Source organism: Chenopodium quinoa, unplaced genomic scaffold (assembly GCF_001683475.1).
Source record: "Chenopodium quinoa cultivar QQ74 unplaced genomic scaffold, ASM168347v1, whole genome shotgun sequence".
Classification (NCBI taxonomy): Eukaryota; Viridiplantae; Streptophyta; class Magnoliopsida; order Caryophyllales; family Amaranthaceae; genus Chenopodium; species Chenopodium quinoa.
The window spans coordinates 902,681-922,658 of record NW_018744100.1 but is presented as its reverse complement, the minus strand read 5'-3'; the positions used below and the strand labels follow the sequence as shown (position 1 = coordinate 922,658).

General features: G+C 32.8%; 2 protein-coding genes across 2 annotated transcripts; both read right to left on the bottom strand.

Moving 5' to 3' along the window:
• Positions 1–7,621: 7,621 nt before the first annotated feature.
• LOC110692303 lies at positions 7,622–13,614 on the bottom strand. The gene is made up of 5 exons (XM_021869307.1): positions 12,993–13,614; positions 11,879–11,982; positions 11,384–11,560; positions 9,265–11,123; positions 7,622–7,982 (listed from the first exon to the last, which is right to left on the bottom strand). Exons 1-5 carry the CDS (start codon positions 13,166–13,168, stop codon positions 7,833–7,835), a joined length of 2,466 nt encoding a protein of 821 aa, XP_021724999.1. The 5' UTR covers positions 13,169–13,614; the 3' UTR covers positions 7,622–7,832.
• Positions 13,615–19,301: 5,687 nt separating this feature from the next.
• LOC110692353 (uncharacterized mitochondrial protein AtMg00810-like) lies at positions 19,302–19,889 on the bottom strand. The gene has a single exon (XM_021869359.1). It carries the CDS (start codon positions 19,887–19,889, stop codon positions 19,302–19,304), a length of 588 nt encoding a protein of 195 aa, XP_021725051.1.
• Between the last annotated feature and the right edge of the window lie 89 nt (positions 19,890–19,978).

The window sequence follows — 19,978 nt, the reverse complement described above, 5'->3', positions numbered from 1 at the left end:
TTTCAAAAGATAATCTATTATATTTAATTAATTTAAAATCTCATTCGCCAATTTTGCTAATGTTACATTTGGATTATTTAATTCTAAAAGAATTTACAAGTCTCTTATTTGATTGGCTAACATTGATCTGAATTCACTTCAAGATTCCCTTGTGTTGTACAGTTTCTGTTGTGTCCTAATTTTAGCAGTTTTTTTACTTCTTTAATTTCATTAACAAAATCACAAACATACACAAAAATATTACAATCAAATATGAAGAATACCTGATTAAAAGCTTTAAGGTAAATCAACGGTAGACTAAAAAAAATTAATGATACATGGCCATATTTATAATTATAATTACATGGTTATTCATATAGGAGTAAAATTCTATTGTTAATTGGATATTCATATTAATTATTATATGTTGTGTGTTGCTATAAATAAAATTCTGTTGTCAATAAAAAGATAAAAAAAAATTCAAAAGAATTATAAATTAATTTATGTATACTTTTTTATCCTAAACAAATCTATCCAATCTAATCTAACATGGCATCTAATCTAATCACAATGTAATCTATTTGTCGCCTATGTGGCTCGACACTTGGCGAAAAACTGGAATGTCAAGTGTCGCTGTCTTGTGGCCTGGCTGCGAGACTAGTTTTATTTATTAGTGATTAGTTTGGTGTCCGGGCGATTCCCATATTGATGATAAAGTCTTAGGATAAACTTTTGGCTTGAATGTTAAATATGGTTATATAATCCCTTTTGATAATGTCGTATGTTTAGACATATGATATTATATAATAGTTTAATTTTTGCAGTTTTGTTTGTAAATAGATATCTATGTTAATATTGACTTGAAAATTACTTTTATTGAGCTTAAATTATTTTACTGAACTGAAAGTAATTTTACCAAACTAAAATTATTTTTCCTAATTATAACTTATATTTACTAATTCTCTATTAATTTTTTAAATTAATTAAATATATTATAAATGGATCTTATTTTAAAGAACTTTTTAAAACGAATTTGATTATGAAAATAAAACAGAGTTATAGAATATTTATTAAAAGTTATGATTAATTTTATATATATGAAATATTAGATTTTTATCGATAATAAAACTCTATACAACAATTTTATCTTAAAAAATCTATCCAAAAATCGCTTACTTAGTATCATATGTGTCACAATAAAACCTAATTGTCGCCTACGTGGCGCGACACTTGGCGAAAAACTAGAATGCCAAGTGTCGCTGTCTCGTGGTCTGACTGCGAGACCGACTTTTTTTAGAGCCTGTTCTTTTTAGCTTTTGGGCAGAGCAGATTTCATTATTATTATTATTATTATTATTATTATTATTATTAGTGGTGTCGGGTTAAGGCTCCACCTCATGTTGGGTTAAGGGCTTAGTTGAACCCAATTTATTCACTTGTAGTCTAGTATTATTACTATTATATTATTATTGCATTATTATCATTATTTATTGATTTATTTATTTATTATTATTATTATTAGTAGTAGTATAATTACTATTATTATTATCGCATTATTATCATTATTAATTATTATTATTATCATCATCATCGTCATCGTCGTATTATTATTATTATTATTATTATTATTATTATTTTTAATATTTTTATTATAATTGGATTTTTTTTACTCTTTTATTACATTAGAAAATGTGTTAAATAATATAACATATTAATTATTATCAATTAATATTATTAATTAATTATTATTATTATTGTAAAATATTAAGTATTATTATTATTATAAAATATTAATTATTATTATTATTATATATTAATTATTATTATCTATAAACGTTAGTTATTATTATTAAATATTAATAATAATAATAATTATTATTATTATTATTATTATTTTTAAGTAGAATAGAGCAGATCAGGGCAGAGCAGCTCAAAAGAACAGCGCCTTATTAGTGATTAGTTTTGTGCCCAGGCGATGCCCAAATCGTTGACAAAATTTTAGTATAAACTTTTTTACTTGAATATTAAATACGGTCTTACAATCCTTTTGATAATGTAGGATATTTAGAAATAAGATGTCATATCGCTTATTTAATTAAATAATAATAGTGTACTTGTTGTAGTTTAATTTGTGAATATCTATGGTATTATTGAATTGAAATTATTTTTATTGAACTTAAATTGTTTTTTTTACTAATTCTCTATTAATTTTTTAAAATAAATTAAATATAAAATAAATTAAATATATTATAAATGGATCTTATTTTAAAGAACATTTTAAAACAAATTTGATGACGGAAATAGAACCGATTTATATGATATTTATTAAAAGTTATGATTAATTTTCTATATATGAAGTATTAGAAGTATATTGATAATAAAACTCTATACAACATTTTTATCTTAAAAAAATAATCCAAAATTCATTTACTTAGTATCATATGTGTCACAATAATATCTATTTTTTGCCATATATATATATATATATATATATATATATATATATATATATACATATATATATATACATATATATATAGATATATATATATATATATATATGAAATTTTGTCGGTTTAAACTAGAGGTGGGCATCATGTCGTGTTGGGCCACCACGGGCCGTGCCTGGTGGTGGGTCGTGCCGTGCTGTGCCTTCCAGGTAGCGTGTCATGTCGTGCCGTGCCATATTTTGGCACACCCCAGCCCACGGCCCACGTGTCTGCCGTGCCGGGCAGCGGGCCTCCACATTTTTATTTTTATTTTTTTTTTTAAAAAAATAAAATAAAAAATTATATATATTTTTTTAACAACTTGTACGATAAGTCGATAAGTATATTTAAACAATTTTATTAATTTATATTTATGTTTTTGTATTATTTATTTATTATATTGTTAATGACTTAATGTGCTTTTTATTATTATAGTTCTTTTACTCTTCATTATTTATGTTATTTTTATTACTAATTTTATCATAATTAATTATTATTATTATTATACATATTTATTATTATTTAGCAAAAAGTAACAATGCACATTAAAAAATTTAGAAGTGCGAAAACACAGAAATTGATGAATAACTTATTTAATTTTATTATAAGCTGGTACGATAAATCGATAATACAATAATTTATAATGATAAAATCGTACAATAATTGATGAATAAGTTAGCTTATTTTATTATATAGGGTGCAATAATACAAAAATTAGCTATAATTATTCTTCTTGGTTATCTTCGTCTTCATCTTCTTATTCTTGTTCATCGACCAACTGCGTTGATTGAGAACTAGTAGAACCCGACGTTCCTTCATCATCGTCGTTTTGTACATAAGTACGATCTTGGCAGCGAGTTTCGGCATCCAACCAATCCTTGTAACAAACACACATTTCAAGTGTTTCGGGTTTTAGTTTTGTTCTTCTATCGTCTAAAACCCTCCCTGATGCACTAAAAGCTCGTTCGGAGGCAACAGAGGAGACTTGGATAGCATAAATATCTCGTGCCATTGCCGCCAAAATTGGATGCTTGAGTTTTGTGATTTCCACCATTCAAGGATGTCGAGGCCGTACTTCTCTTCGTCATCCATGCCTTTCATGAAGTCGTAACTTAAGTACATTTGCAACTCCGAAACATCGCTTTGTGTTCTCCTAGATGATGATTCAGTACCTGAAAACTTAGACATCATGTTAGCAGCTTGTGCAAATAAACCTTTGGCCCTTTTACTTATATCTTTGGATGATTGAGAAGGAGCAAATCTAGTCACGATTCCATATATAGATTCATACACTCTATATAAGGAAAAAAATTGATCGGTTACATTACTTTTATAAGAATCAACATCATCTTCAAAATTCATGCATTGAAAATAAATATCAATTAACAAAAATGTGCCATCATACTTTTGTCTAGGATCTAATATAGAAGCAAAAATATAAATCATAGGAATAGTAGTGTAATATTTCCGCCATTTTACCTCTATTGATGGAAGATATCCATCATAATCGTGTTGTGATCGGTATTCATCGAAAAGTTGTGCAAGTAAACATGCATGACTAAGAAAAGAATGAGCACAAGGATTATAAACAGAAGAAAAACAATGTGTCATACTATACAATAATTGTAAAAACTACATATATTTTTCACAATTAGACCAATCATCATCTAGTAAAGCAAATTGTGGAAATTTTTTATTATAAAAAATTGTCAATGCACCCTTGTACTCGATTGCCCTACTCAACATTTTATAGGTGGAGTTCCACCTAGTTACGCAATCCGTTGATATTTTAATAGCCTTTATCCATTGTTGCCTGCAAAAAGCTTTCCATTCCTGAAATCTCATGTTAGAACTGTTAATAGACAAAATAATATTTCTAATTTTGTGATAAAATGGACCAATTGCTTGTGTTCCATCCTTCACACACAAGTTAAGAACATGACAAATGCATCTAATATGAAGTGCATCTCCATCTAATATGAAGTCGGTCAATTGTGTTTTAATTAAATTTGCACAAAATGTCATAGAAGTTGAATTATCAAAAGTCATAGACATGATTTTGGACCTAAGATTATATGCATCAATAGCTTGCATTAAATGATGAGCAATATTAAGACCGGCGTGGGGGTATTCAAGCATTTTAAAATGAATAATGCGTTTTTGTAATAACCAATCACTATCCAACCAATGACAAGTCACACACAAATAGTGATATCCGTAACCACTATCCCATGCATCAACAGTCAAAGAAACTCTACAAGTAAGATTACTTAATTCATCACATAACTTCATTTTGTACTCTAGAAAAGATTTCATGGCAGCCGAACGGGCAGTTTTTCTAGAGATTTTTTTTTGTGTTGGGGTTGTAGTGCTCGGTTAATGTAATTGTTGAAGGCATCATTTTCGGCAAAAAGAAAAGGTTGTTCGGCATGTACTAACATTCTCCCAAGTTCATCTCTATCTCTCTCATAACTGTAAGTGAAACCTTGTGGGTGGAATTGAGAAATTTTGAGTTGAGTTGCATCACTAGATGGACCACCACATTTTTTTACATGTCTACTAAGGTGTCCCGTCCCTCCCTTGGTATCGGCCGAGAAAGTTCTTTGACATGTCTTACACTTGGCCCTAAGTCCATCTCTACTTAATAGAAAAAATCCCCAAACATTACTCTTTCGCTTGCTATTGGCAAGTTCCTCTTCGGTACACCATTATGATGTTTTTAGAATTTCGGTATTTGGAATTTCGGGGGATTGTTCACTTGACCCGGTGGCATTTGTTTGGCTATTTTTAGTAGTTTGATAAGAAAATTTATGTTGCGAGCCGTATAAATGAGGTGAGAATTGGTTTACTTGAAATCCCGAACTAGACATAATCCAAGGAGACATATCGTTAAATTGTTGAAATCCTCCCATGGTTTGGGGATAGGAGAAGGGGGTGGTAATGTTCGGATTGGGCATGGTAGGAGAAGGGGGCACTGAAATGTTTGGATTTGGTGGTTCCCTACTAGTACTAGTACGTTTTGACTTGGCTTTCCTAGAGGAGGAAGAAGGGTTCAGGTTTGATGCCATAATTAATAATAATAACAATAATAATATCAACAATAATAATAATACAAATAACAATAGCAATAATAAATAATAATAATAACAACAATAATAATAACAATAACAATAAAAATAGTGACAAGAACAATAATTAATTAATATAAACAATAATAATAATAATAATAATAATAATACCATAATAATAATAATAATAATAATAATAATAATAATAATAATAATAATAATAATAATAATAATAATAACAACAACAACAATATCAATAACAATAACAATAACAATAACAATAACAAATTAAAATAACTTTGAGTTAGATCTTACAACGATGCTTCGATTGCTTTCCGCTAATTAATTTCCCAAACTTATAATTTTTTTTTATATTAACTTTTATAATTGAGAGAATTAAAGATTATATGAGATTTTTTTTTTGAGAAGTAGTGATTATAAGAGAGTAGTAATTAGAGAATATGAGAAGATGAGTTGTGGAAAAAAATGGAGGAAGAAGTGAAGTATTTATAGGAATTAGGAAGCAAAGTAGCCGTTATTATAGCCGTTAATACGACCGTTTATGAACGTTTTAATGCTGTTGGAGAAATCACTAAGTAGTCGTTTATATCCGTTGGGCACGTGCCTGGCTAGCATGGGTCGTGCCTCGTGCCGTGCCGGCGGGCCGGGCCCGTGGGCCAAAACTCATGCCGCCACTCGTGCGCGTGCTGAATTCCAAAAACCTTGTCCACGACACGGCCCACGCCTTGACCACCGTGCTGGGCCCGGGCCGCCCGCGTGCAAGCACGGCCCATGCCCACCTCTAGTTTAAATCTTTTAAAACAGCTTTTTGTTGGGAAAAACCTTTTAAAATTTTTGTGGCGACTACAAACCAGATTGTAAAATTTTTTTTGTTCAAAACAACCAAGGCTCACATTTCGGCATTGACTTGGTCATTTCCGGCGTTGACCCCCCATGTGCAGGTCACATGCCCTTTTTTTTTTTTTTTTTTTTTTTTTTTTACTAATCCCACCCTTTTTCTTTTAAGTTCCCCCCTAACTTCCCTCTAACCTCTATTGTTTTTAATCTTCCCCCTTTTCTTCTAATTTCCCCCCATCTTCTCTCTTTTCTCTTACTAGCTAGGTTGTTCTCTTATTGAAGATCTTTCGAGCATGGTAGTTTGAATTAATTGCAGTAATTGTTTTTGGCAATTAATTTCGACCAAGGATACACTTACATTGTTCTATAATTGTTGCCCAGATCATCAATTTTGCAGGTATTTAAATATTTAGGGTTTTTTTTGCCCCTTTTTAATTTGTGCTAACAACATCTATTTATCTCAATTATGTAGCAACCATGGCTCCATCCAAGTATCTGGGTTTATGTATAACTTTGTAATTGGCCGTCCTTAGCTTCTTAGAACATGACGCAACTCCTTTCCTCCTTCCTTCCTTGCTTTGTTCTTTACCCATGGCAGAGCAGTTGCAGCAAAATTTCAGAAAATAATACCCAAAAAAAAGGATATAAAATCATTTAGATACAATAAATTAACTAAACTTACTGTTTAGGGTGGGTGTAAATTAACTTCACTTCATATCTTCATTGATTAATTTGCAGGTTTAGGATGAAGCCATGGCAGAGAATAGGTTGAAAATGATTTATTACCTCATTTTTGAAGAGAGGAGAGAAAAGATGGGGGACAATTAGAAGAAAAGGGGGAAGATTAAAAACAATTGAGGTTAGAGGGAAATTCGGGGGGAAATTAGAAGAAAAGGGGTGAGATAGTAAAAAAGAAAAAAAAAGGTCACGTGACCAACACATGGAGGATCAATGCCGGAATGTGAGCCTTGGTTGTCTTGAACAAAAAAATTTTACAATCTGGTTTGTAGTTGCCAAAAAAAATTTAAAAGATTTTTTCTGACAAAATCTCCATATATATTAGATTTATCTCATTTACGATTTTAAAAAAGATTTCACAATTCAGCACATCATATCAACTTGCGAATAGCAAACCTGCATTCACAATCTGTAAAGAGTATTCCTGCAATATTTCAAGAAACCGAAGTAAATAGCCATGCATCAAGAATGCCCAAAACTGGAGGAGTCTTTGCAATTAATCGACAAAATGGGATATCCATAACGGATTCAAAGAAACAAATGGCATTTCTCATTTACAAATTGCTCTTCAGGCTCTCAGACAATTCAATCTACTAAAGCTGAGCTAATACAGAATTTCTCTTTATTCTTTGTATACATGTAGAAGCATTTAGCTACAAAATCAATATTATATACAGGTGAAAGAGAAGTTGAACCAGCCTCACATCTCCCGTAGAAGGTTGCTGATATTCCGAAGCTCCTTAAGAGCAGTTATTGCAGTTACCTGCCCTTTCTCAACAAGGGCATGTTTAGAAAGGCTATCTAATGAGCCAGCTTGACTTTTTTCTTGCTGGAATGTTGACTCGATTACCTGCCACACAGGTCGCACGATCATTAATCAACAGTGGAAGACACAAAATAAATAGATCAGCTGTCAGACAGAGCTCTTCAACTTTCACAAGATATGACTATCAATTACAATGCTAGTACGTAATCTCCAGACATCAACAGTGGATTTTCTCTTATTAGTAGAGCATAACGCTAAGCATTTCATATTTAGCCACCCCCACTGAACAATTTCCCCATAGAATGACTTATGTACCGTAATTCTGCAATCTGCATAAACTGCCTCAGTAACAGCTGCTTTCTACAACCTACATCACGGTCTTACCAAAAGTTGGATTTGGACCACCTAAAAATTTTAACTTCCGAAGACATCAAATATCTACCAGTAAATGGGAAACACTAAGAGATAGCAAAAGGGGGGGGGATTGATTGAATATATCAACATTGAGTTGTAGTAACATTACGCCATAAACCTTTTTACTAATCATCGAACTAGAAAGCAAAAAACAGTAGAGTACCAAAATTGAAGTTAGTTTAGAATCTTTAGACCCAACAATGGACCACCTAAAGGCCTGAGGTTTTTAAGCAGGGATATAATCTCACGTCTCTGTCAATGATAGAAGCTCAGACAAATTCTCTATTACATACCAAAATAGTCCCCTCCACACACACACACACACACACAAAAGGAGAAAAACTCCGTACATAACACAACTTGCCTTCAATCTATAATGTGGCCCTAAATCAGTGGCTGAAGACCAACAATCGCAGCCTCACAAGCTCGCATACATTGAGTTCGAAGTCATAGCTAAACAATCAATGGCATGGGCCTACATTGCATCACCTTGGTGTTGATAGAGAGGAACCCAGGGGAGGGGGGGGGGGGAACAAATTAGTTATTAGACAATCTCCAGGATTTGACCTTATCTTTGGTATCTTTACTGCAAAACTAGCTCAAGGAAAAGAAGGGGTGGGGGTAGAATGCCCTAGAGTCTATCATTGATAGGGTACATTGGTTATTCGGAAGCACCCCTTTATTTTTGTTCTAGTTCGCTTACAAAGATTGCTAGACCATATAGTTGTCACTTGTCAGTAAGTCATGCTAATTTCAGAGGATTACGGATAAACAATCAATATGTTCCACTATGGTTTTACATTAACACAAAAAAGCATGGTTCTCATGTAGTCATGTTTCATTTATAAAAATGTGAAAAACAATTATAGCTATTTTATTGAAAGCAAACAACTAAATCTGATCATTGAAGAGAGAAAATAAGAAAGTCCATAGGTTCGACTTTGAGCAATACCTGAATATTTTCCAGCATAGATTGGCCAAGGTTCCTCAACGCACATAACATTTTCTGGTCACAGCCATCTGATTTTATATTCGCAAGGCTGTAATTTGTCTCATCAACAGAAGATCCTGGTTTATTTACCTGAAGACTTCCTGCATCAGATGATTTTACATCCTCAACCTCAGGCCCTTTATCAGAAGTTCCCTCACCAGAAGATTGGCGCCCAAACTTCCAGAACCACTGAAACTTCCCAGATAAACCTTTTCGTTCCTTTGAAGCTGTTGCTGATATTTCTTTTGAGCTACTATCAGAACCAAACAATCCATCAGCATTTGCATCCGGAGCATCAGAAATTGGTAGCAGTGACTCTTCTGCAGTGGACTGAAACGAAGAAGAATCATGGGTTTCGCCATCAATTGAATCATGGGATACATGTGATGCATTACTGCTCTTCTCAGAGTCATTTTCAGCAGGACTCAGTGGCTCTGAAAAGGCAGGAGAATGCTCTTCACTGGCAATACTCAGGCCAGAACATCTCTCGCCAGAGTAAGCATCATTTTCATGCTCAGCATCTAGAACATATACATCAGACTCAATATAACGGGGGTCCTCGAGACAAGAAAATTTATCATGATCTGTTTCTTCAGAATCTTCCCCAAAGTTCAGCTGCTGGGACAAATCTTCAAGCAGACTTCTTCTGACAGCTGGTCTTTTATCCTTCTGTCTACTTTCTTTTTTTGATGGAGATGGGTCAGATTCCGTTCTAGATAACCTTGATTTGATCTTCTCTGTCCAACCTTTCTTCTGAGATGATACCTGTTTGGCAGAAGTTTCCTTCTTAGTTTCTTCTACCTCCTGTGCAACTCTCCATTTCTCTTCCCAATATGTCTCAGGTACAAGACTCACAGGTGTTCCTGGACCACGTGAATCAAATGAAAGGCTATGTGCATGACCTTTCACTGCCATTTGCTTGCTCTGGGGGCCAAGGGGGCCAAGCCCAATCACTGGAGTAGAATGTGAAGGAACGTTAGCAGCTAGAGCAAGTGCCACCAAAGATTTCGCTTTTCCTATCAATTTCTCCAGGTCTATGTTTTTAGGGAAATTGAGTAATCTTTGAAGGCACGAAGTGACATATTCAGTGGCAAGCAGAGAAGATCTCACATTGAGCATCATGGCTACAGCCATGGCAGAGATAAACGCTCCCCTGAGGGAGTTCAAGACCCCAGGATCATTTGCAGGAGCTGTACCAGATGCACTGTTATCATATGAAAACATCTCATCCCAGATAACCAGCAGGTTCTCAAGAGAAAACTCACGGCCAAATAGAACACGTAACCAACGAAGAGCAAAGTATTGAGGTTCAACACCTAGTTCAGCAAGGTGATTGTACAGTGAGGAATCAACAATGGAAAGCAAATGGTAAAGTGCCAATGAAGCTTCAATGACTGGAGGTAAGCCAGTTTGGGTGGCATTTGCAGGTGGATGGGAGAAAAACTCAGCCATGGCTACAGCACCACCTGCTCCGCTCATCAAAGCATCAAACATACAGTATGCATCATGTTCCATAAACTTTTCGGATAACAAAATGCCAAGCTCACCCTCTGCCCCGTAAGGATCACTTAGCTGAACAATGGTTTGTACACTGGCATCAAGTTCAGAAAAACTCGTATGTTTCCTGGGTCTTTCTTGAGGGCTAGCATCATCTTCTAGACTATTCACAGATATCTTGAAATTGAAATCATGACTTTCATGCAACAAAACCTCATCAAATTTGTCTACAAAGTGCTCTTCATAAATTTGGCGAACTTCATTAAGATGCTGAATATCAGCATGAAGTACATATAATAAAGGAGCCAACAGTTCATGCATCCCTACAATTGGAATACGGACAAAAAAAAAAAAGAATTAGTAGCAAGAGGAGAAATCTTGATTCCTAAGTGATCATAATTAACATCCACTTAATCAAGAAATTCATAAGATATGGCTCCATGAGTTCTGACCCCTTGATGCAGAAAACTATATTATCAAGGAAATTTAAAGACGACTCATCATACACACTATGTTAACTTTTACAACCATCCAAGTCTCACCATCAAAAACAACTCTAGTACTAATCAAAGCAGCACTCTACCTTGTCTGTAACCACATTCTGGATGTCGAAGGCACCACAACAATAAAATCCGCCTCAACAAGCCTTGACATCCTGGTGTCTGGAAATAACTACCATGCTCAGGGTACAAGCGAGATAAATCTTTGTCAACCATTTGTTCCAACTCTGCATTTCGAAAAAAGCGACCCCATGTGCTATCTGCACAACAAACAGCACAGTTACAACTTAGATATTCCACTTTCATCGGATATCCCCTTTCTATGAGTACTTGAGCATACACAACAAACTTTTTCTATATATTTCTCCTTTCTTGTTATCACTTTTCTCTACAAATTATCCAGTTCATGATAAGTGATGTGAGGTAGGGATTTCACACTACTGGAATGTAGAGTGTCTGATATAGATACATGATAAAATGAAGAATAAATGAGATATAGAGGAGGATTCGAAGCAACAAACCCAAGGTACAGTATATATTATATAAATCTGTTCAAAAATGCATAAAATAAAGCTCACCAGGATTTTGGGATAGTGGATTATCTACAACTAGATCTGAAGAATTGTCACTAAATTTGGTTACGTGTGGATCAACAAGGAGGCACCTCCTTAAGGCAGCATACCTGTGGAAAAAACATTACTTCTCTTCAGAACAAGAAACAAATCTAGATTCTTTCAAGAAACAAATATAATTTGTCTAGATTTTACTAGATGATATTACAGTGCATTACCAAAGCAAATCAAGCAGGGTATCATATTGAGTTGATGAATTTGGTTTACTTTAAGTGGCGCCTTATCTAAATTTATCTCTTTACTTTTAGTATGAATTTTTTACTTGGGTGGTTGGAATCTCTCTATACCATACAAATTCATCTCTGAATATTTTACGTCTTTCCAATAAACTGAAAGAGTTTATGTCAATTATATTCTATAATTATTCCATTGGGGAAACGTCGGCTAAATTCATACTTAAGTACATGAAATGCCAGGTTTTAACTAGATGAAACAGGATTATGTGCTGTGAAGACGATTCAACTCTAGCAATTAAGAGTAAATCCAAAAGATATCAACGAACAAGTCAAACATTATAACATGTATCCTTCAGTTGCAAGTAATAAGAATGTACTGCATCCAACATCAGCTAAATCATCGAAAACACAAGCGAAACCAATGTATTTGCAAACAATTAATATTCGCCCGAGTAAAAATGACTAAATACCACAAATTCAACCCTCCAAATGATTTTTTTTTCAAAACTCTAAACTCATTAATCAAAATTCGGCAGTTTTCCACACTGTTAACTATGGAGTACATTAAGGTATGTTGTGAATCTTGTGACTAATACAATAATAAATATCTTCTTATAAATTACAAAAAAATGAATTCAGGTAAGCTCAATCATGTAACTAACAATAAGGACAAAATTATAATTAATTCATGAAATTCCAATTGATTTCATCAATAAAATACAGTCAAACAAATAAGCTAATAAAACTTAAAACCCAGAAACCAAATCATCTAAAAACCAAAACCCAATTCAATAAACCTGATGCCAACAACATGAAACCTAATTTTTATTTCCAGATTAAAATTAATTAACAAGTAAGCAAGCTAATTAGAAAGAAGAAATTACCGACGACGAGAATCGGCGGAGACGCGGCGAAGATCATCAATGGAGGAGGAAGAAGAGGGAAGAACCCCAAGATTTATACGCCATCGAACACTTCTAAGATCAGGAAAACGCGACTCCATTGAAGAAGAACACGGCAACGATTCCGCCATTTCCATCAAATTTACTGCCGGAGGCATGATTTACCGGCGAAATCACTCCGACCCAAATGCACAACAGCTCATATCAATCGATCAAAACATTAAAGATTGAATTTTTCTGAGAAATGATGAAATGGGTAGGAAGAAATTAATAAATAAAATCAAATAATGTTTAAAAGGGGGGAAATTTAAATAAGATTATGAAGAAGAAATTAGGGAAAGACTTGGTTATAGAAAGAGAAAGAGTTGGGGTTAGAGTTGAGAGGATCAGAAAGATATAGAGAGATCTTGTCAATGATTTATTCTCGGGTTTCTGCTACTATTTGGCGCAATTGAGGAGAGAGAATGAAAGAGAGACAAAATGATCAAGCTTTGAGACGCCACTAGAATTATTGTCGTTGTAAACGCTCTCTCGTTCTTCTCCTTTTCTAATCCCCGCGTGAAATCTTGTATAAGATGGTCTAATGATATCTGGTCAATAATTTGAGTTGATCTTGAATTGAAATGACTTCAAACTTAAGATGATGAGGTTTGAGTTTTTAAGTTCAGTCATGTTTTAAATTTTAGATTATTGATAGTTTTGAACCTGAGCTCGAGGCCGAATTGCATTGAATCATTAACACCACTTCTATTCATACCATTTAAATCACACAATGTCTTTCTATTAAACCTAATATGTTTAAGTTTTTTAATCCTTCCATTATTAAAAGATGCTCTATCTATTTTTCATAACTTCTATTTTTCATAACTTTTAATAGCACAAGATTGAAAATGTGCATTGAAAACTAATGTAAACATATATACAAACATAGAGAGTATTTCTTTGGTTTTAAGTAAGGACACTTATTCTTGTTTAAGTTTAAGTGAAGTGAAATAAACTTCATTATGTATATTTATTGTATTAATTGATGTGAGTGTAGTACTTTACTACTACCAAAATGGATGTACACTAAGTACCAACCATTAATAATAATGCTTATAGGGGTTAAGTCACTTAAACGCCTAATTAAGTAGCAAAGACATCTTAAGTAGTGGTGTAACTTGTTGAGATTAATAGCACTATCATCTACATGGATTCCGATATTGCTAATTTTACTATTTAACATGTCTGGAATTGATCTAATATTGCATCTCATGTACTACTAGTCTTGTGCTCTTTCCACATTTGTCTTCTTACAATTAATATAGACACTTAATTGATATATGCTATTTACCTGATTACACTTCTGAATTCCAAGAATGACAAATGATTCAACGATGCATGAAGTTTTTACTATTTCAAGAAAGGAAAATTGTTTGTATCATGACTCGTTTCCAACTCGTGATTTATAAAGATAATACGGTGTATATGTTAAGGTGTAAATAAATAAGACCCAACAAAGACATGAAATAAATTGTAAAAAAAAAGTTAAAATGCAAACTACAAAGTAAAATAAAGTACTTTAACAATTAGTTTAAATTCACATAATTATAAAAAACCTTATAACACACTCCGTTTTTGTAAAGCTTATCATTATCTATCACCCATCGAATAAGAAATTCACAACATACATCACTTTTCTATTTCTAATTGAACTCGTGCAAACAATTTATAGGTCATTGACAACAACAAAATTTAAAGTTGTTAAAACCCTTTCCGTCTCAAATTTTAGGACCATGAAAATAAACTAAACAATGAAATATAAATCTTATAATAGTATGATCACAATTAACCTTAAAAATAAAGTGCAATAGTATAATAATCATCACTAAAATGACTACCTACTAATATGCACCGGCCATTGGTTAAGTTGGGCAAATCTTGAAAATTATATTCCAAGATTCCATTATTTGATACTAAGTCCACTAGCTCAACCACAAATCCACAAATTAATTTTTTTGCCCTTTTTTATTTTACCCAATTAAAAAATAACAGATCAGCAATTCCATTCAAAAATAAAAGCTAATTTCTTAAACAAAAAATTCTGATTGGTCAGCAAGCCATTTAGCCAGTTGTAAAATTTTGTTTTGTTTAATAGCTGTACTTTATCTTCCTAGAATAAAACTTAGTTTTCATGATATATTGATATTGACATTTTTTTTATTTTTTATTTTTTATTTTTTTTAATGAAGGGTTTTTTACATGAGGAGAATTTTACAAGTATTAGTCAAACTGCGTGGCTGACAAGTTAGCTAATGTATCATGGCTACAATTTGTTGAGGACATAATCATCTTTGATCTTATCCTCCTATGTTGTGTGGAGGTTTTTTTATTTTATTTTTTTTATTTTTCATTTTTTTTTTTTTTTTTGCATGGTCTTTGGAATATGGAAATAGTGGATACTTATGTGGACAGATAAGGATTGTGTGGCAAAAGTTTTTGGGTAACTTTGAATATTAGAACTAGGTTAAACACTACTCCACATAACCCTACCTCTTTACATACTTGGTATAAGTTTAGTTCTTTTCTACGATTAAACTGTGTTAAATTGACAGTTGGATGCGTTGTGTAAGGGAGGTATGAGACCCGAATTTTCAACCACTATATCAATGAGATTAAATCTTTAACTCTTTATTAGGGGCATTACTCTAACCGCATAGCACTTAATTAGCAGCCACACACATTCATACCAAATATTAATTTGAAGTACACCAATCAATAAAGTAGTGGTGAGTAGTATTTTAAAAAATATTTAGATATATTCCCCGAGTAAATGCACAAATTGACCATTAATAACAGTACATTTTTATTAGTATGAACTATAAAAATTAATATAGTGTTGTGAAAATATGTACCGTGATCTGACGACTAATCTAAAATAAAGTAAATAACATTTTACACAAGTACAATTACATTCATATATTAAATGATAATAAATGGTCAAAATTAGTTTAGGAACAGTGCAAAAGTTAAAGTGATATAATACACTTATCTGAAAGTAGCGGAAATAATAATGTTTCTCAATAGCATCTAAAAGACCAAAATCTATAATTGACGGGTAATTTGCAAAAGTGTATAGGTAGTATTCAATTTTGATGGCTCATAGGCATCAATAATCTTCTCACATACAACACTCCCTTTCACCACATAATCCTCCTCCTCAAATTGACAACACCAAGGCCTTAATTGACCGAAGTAGTGGAGTGCATGTGTCTTGTGTTTGTGTGAGTGTGTGACATTATTCCAAACACCATACATATTTATTTTAGGGATTTCATTTTCAATAAGACAATACATGAACATGATTTGAGGATCGGATCGGACATTCGGATGTAAGAGCAAGGAAATGATCCAATAATTGACATGCATGCATGCACGCACACATACCATAATACCGTCCATACGTAGTCGAAGAGAGAAACATATCAAACTCACTTTGTATATGATCCAATTTAGCATGCAGAGCATCTCTACCAGGTATAGCTTTACCTAATGTATGTATAACATGACATTATCGAAAATTTCGCTTGTGAAAATTGAAGTCCCATTAACTAATCAGTCTGGATTGTCTAGCCATTTTAGAGGCCATGTTCTATACTTAGAAATTAGGCCCTAATAGAAAGTTAAAATTATTTATTACTTCTTCTGTTCCACAAATATTGTAACAAGGATGAAATTACGCATTCCAAAGCACATTTTATATGCTAAATATCTATAATTATATAAGAGTACAAATTATAAAAAGTTGATATTGTGAAAGTATTTTACAAGACGAATCTAACAAGACCCCACATGACTATATTTTACTTTACGTATAAATCATAATATGTGGTAAAACAAGCATAATGAATAGTGTAAAAGTCCAGTTGTTGCTATATAATTAATATTACTAAAACGAAGGAAGTAGGTATTATTATTTTTTATTTTTTTAAAAAAACATATTAGGTATTATTTCAATATAATCAATCATATTACAACATTTCAAACAACCAAGCACAAAAACTCAAACTGATTTATTTAAATATATAGTAAATCATATCCCAAAACCCCAATACAACTTCAAGTTAAAAATAAAAATAAAAATAAAAATAAAAATTCTAGCAATTTTTGTAGCAAATTCATCAACAAGTCTTCATATTGCACCTTCTCCAAAAGATTATTTGGGAGACATAATTTAAAAAAGAAAAACTACATTAGTATTTAATCTTTTTTTTGAGGGAACATCAGTATTTAATAATTAAACAAACAATGCACTCAAAAAAATCTAATATTCAACAATTAGGCCCTATTCACTTCACCTAAAAAAATAATATTAAGTAAAAATAATTTCAATTAGGTAAAAATAATTTAAATTCAGTAAAAATAAGTTCAGTTCAGCAAGAATAATTTCAACTCGGTAAAAATAATTTCAGTTCAGTAAAACTAATTTAAGTTCAGCAAAAATAATTTCAATTCGGTAAAAATAATTCAAGTTCAGTAAAAATAAGTTCAGTTCAACAAAAATAAAGTGAAGTGAACAGGAAAAAGGTAAAAGTGAAAAGAGAATGGAAACAACTTAGGAGCAATAAACTTATAAACGTTTCCCACAACTTCAATTGCCGCAACTCATTGACTCACCGACTCAGGGGAATACTCATATTTTTCTTTATTTCCTCCTTTAAAAATCAAATATTGGCAATAATAAATGAATAACTCATAAAAGAAATGAAATTCTATACATAAGTTGTTTCCATAATCAAGTGTTTTAATTGTGGAAAATACAAAATTAATTCCTCCATTAGAAGTCATTCAGGAATTGAGAAAATCCTCGTCATAACCATTGTGATTGATAAAGGAAGGCAAACCATTTATTTTGGAAAAATTGAAGATTTGGGGTAAAACAAGGTTTTTTTTTTTTTTGAAAACAGGGTAAAAAAAGAAATTTAATGACTGAAGAAAGAAGGTTTTAGAATTTTTAAGCAAATTTAGAGCATTTTACGAGGTAATCTAGGTGCTTGATTTGTGGGAGTAATTGAAGCGGGAAGAAAGGAAGACGGAAAGTTGTTGACTTCTGATTTACGCTTGAGCAAAAAGAGTTGGCTATTTTTTTAACACTTGTATTACTTAGGATTGGGCGCTATGTATAAATGGGCCCTCAATAATTCAGGCCCTGTGCTAAGGGTTTGTTTGCATAGGCCCTTGGCTGGCCTGCAATCAATTACCATAAATGCCTATAATGATACTGTATTCTACTCTTTTTCTTCAAAAAATAAATAAATAAATATTGTACTCTAAATTGTTGAAATGATATAAACGTGATGCAGTCCTCGACCACCACACATTATCTATATCTCTTCCCCTATCCCTTTTCGTTAACCAGTGGGCTTCTTTCCTAATTTGCCTTTTTGCTATCTCTCTTCCTTTACTAGCTTTAAAAAAAATTGAATGGAAACACATGGGTGCTAATCGAGTTGAGCAGCTCATGAGCAACTCGGACTCGACTCGATCAAAACTCGGCTCAAATTGGCTCGACTCGAATTCGACTTGACTCAAGATGTTAACGAGCACGAGTTGAGCAAGCTCTAACTCGACTCGATAAGCTCGTGAGCAACCCGATAATGTATTTTGTTAATATAGAATTTACAAACAAAGTTATTACCGTGAACAAACTTGACACTTAATAAGATTTAATTTATATTATCAAAAAAGAAAGATTAAATCTTTAATAATAAATAAAAGAAAACTATTTTAAGTGAATAAAACAATAAAGGCTTAAAATTTTAGAAGGGTCAAAACTTTAATGAGCAGATTGTGAGCTACTCAACTCGACTCGAAACTTTAACCAGCACGAGTCGAGCAGGTTTTATTGGCTCGAAACAATAACGAGCACGAGTTGAGCACATGAAAAAAAAATCGAGTTGAGTCGAGTCGAGCACCCCTTAGCTCATGATCGACTCGCTCGATTAGCACCCCTTAAACACTTAATTTATTTTTTATTTTTTGGTCTATATGCGTCATAAGATCAATACAATTTACAATAATTAGGGTGGACCTAGTAAAGGATTCAAACTTGCGACCTATCATATAGACTTTTAGTCTTAATCACTATGCCAAATTGCATATTTGCATTGGTAACACTCATGTGCGAGTATTTAGATTAATGCAGCTCTACTTCTCTTAGGGAGTCCTAGAGCTGTATATATATAATAAGAGATACAAAACCTAAATAATGAATTGACTAATCCGTCCTTACATATGCCCTAATACACCCCCTCAACCTGTACTGGGTGCAATTATGGACAGATTGACCCTATATTTACCAAGCAAGTCATTAGATAGCCCTTTAGTAACAATATCTGCAACCTGTAATTGTGTCGGAACATGACGAACACGAAGACCACCACTAGTAACCATTTCTCGAACAAAATGGTAATCAACATCAATATGCTTGCTTCGATCGTGTTGCACTGGATTGGAAGTGGGATATGTTGCAGAGACATTATCACAGTACAAGGTTACAGGACGCCGAAGAAAATAATCAAGATCAGCTAGAAGTTGCTTAAGCCAAATAGTTTCTGCAGCTGTGTAAGCAACTGCTCGATATTCAGCTTCAGTGGAGGATTTAGACACTGTAGGTTGCTTTTTGGAGCGCCAGGAAATTAAATTTTTCCCTAAAAATACAGCATAACCTATAGTAGAACGTCGGCCATCTGGGCAGCCAGCCCAATCTGTATCTAAGTAAGCAATCACAATGGTAGGAGATCCCGTGGAGTGAAGAAACAATCCATACTCTGAAGTACCCCGTAAGTACCTGAAAATTCTCTTCAGAGCATGAAGGTGAGTAGTACGAGGGGCATGCATAAATTAGGAAACCATATGAACAACATAAGCAATATCAGGACGTGTCATAGTTAAATATTGCAATGCACCAACCATACTACGATAATCTG

Coding starts and splice junctions, on each gene's coding strand:
- LOC110692353 (XM_021869359.1), bottom strand. CDS start 19,889: ATGCATGCCCCTCGTACTACTCACCTTCATGCTCTGAAGAGAATTTTC.
- LOC110692303 (XM_021869307.1), bottom strand. CDS start 13,168: ATGCCTCCGGCAGTAAATTTGATGGAAATGGCGGAATCGTTGCCGTGT. Junction 11,124..11,383: donor AGAATGTGGTTACAGACAAG/GTAGAGTGCTGC, acceptor TTCCAATTGTAG/GGATGCATGAACTGTTGGCT. Junction 7,983..9,264: donor CTATGCTGGAAAATATTCAG/GTATTGCTCAAA, acceptor CCTGTGTGGCAG/GTAATCGAGTCAACATTCCA.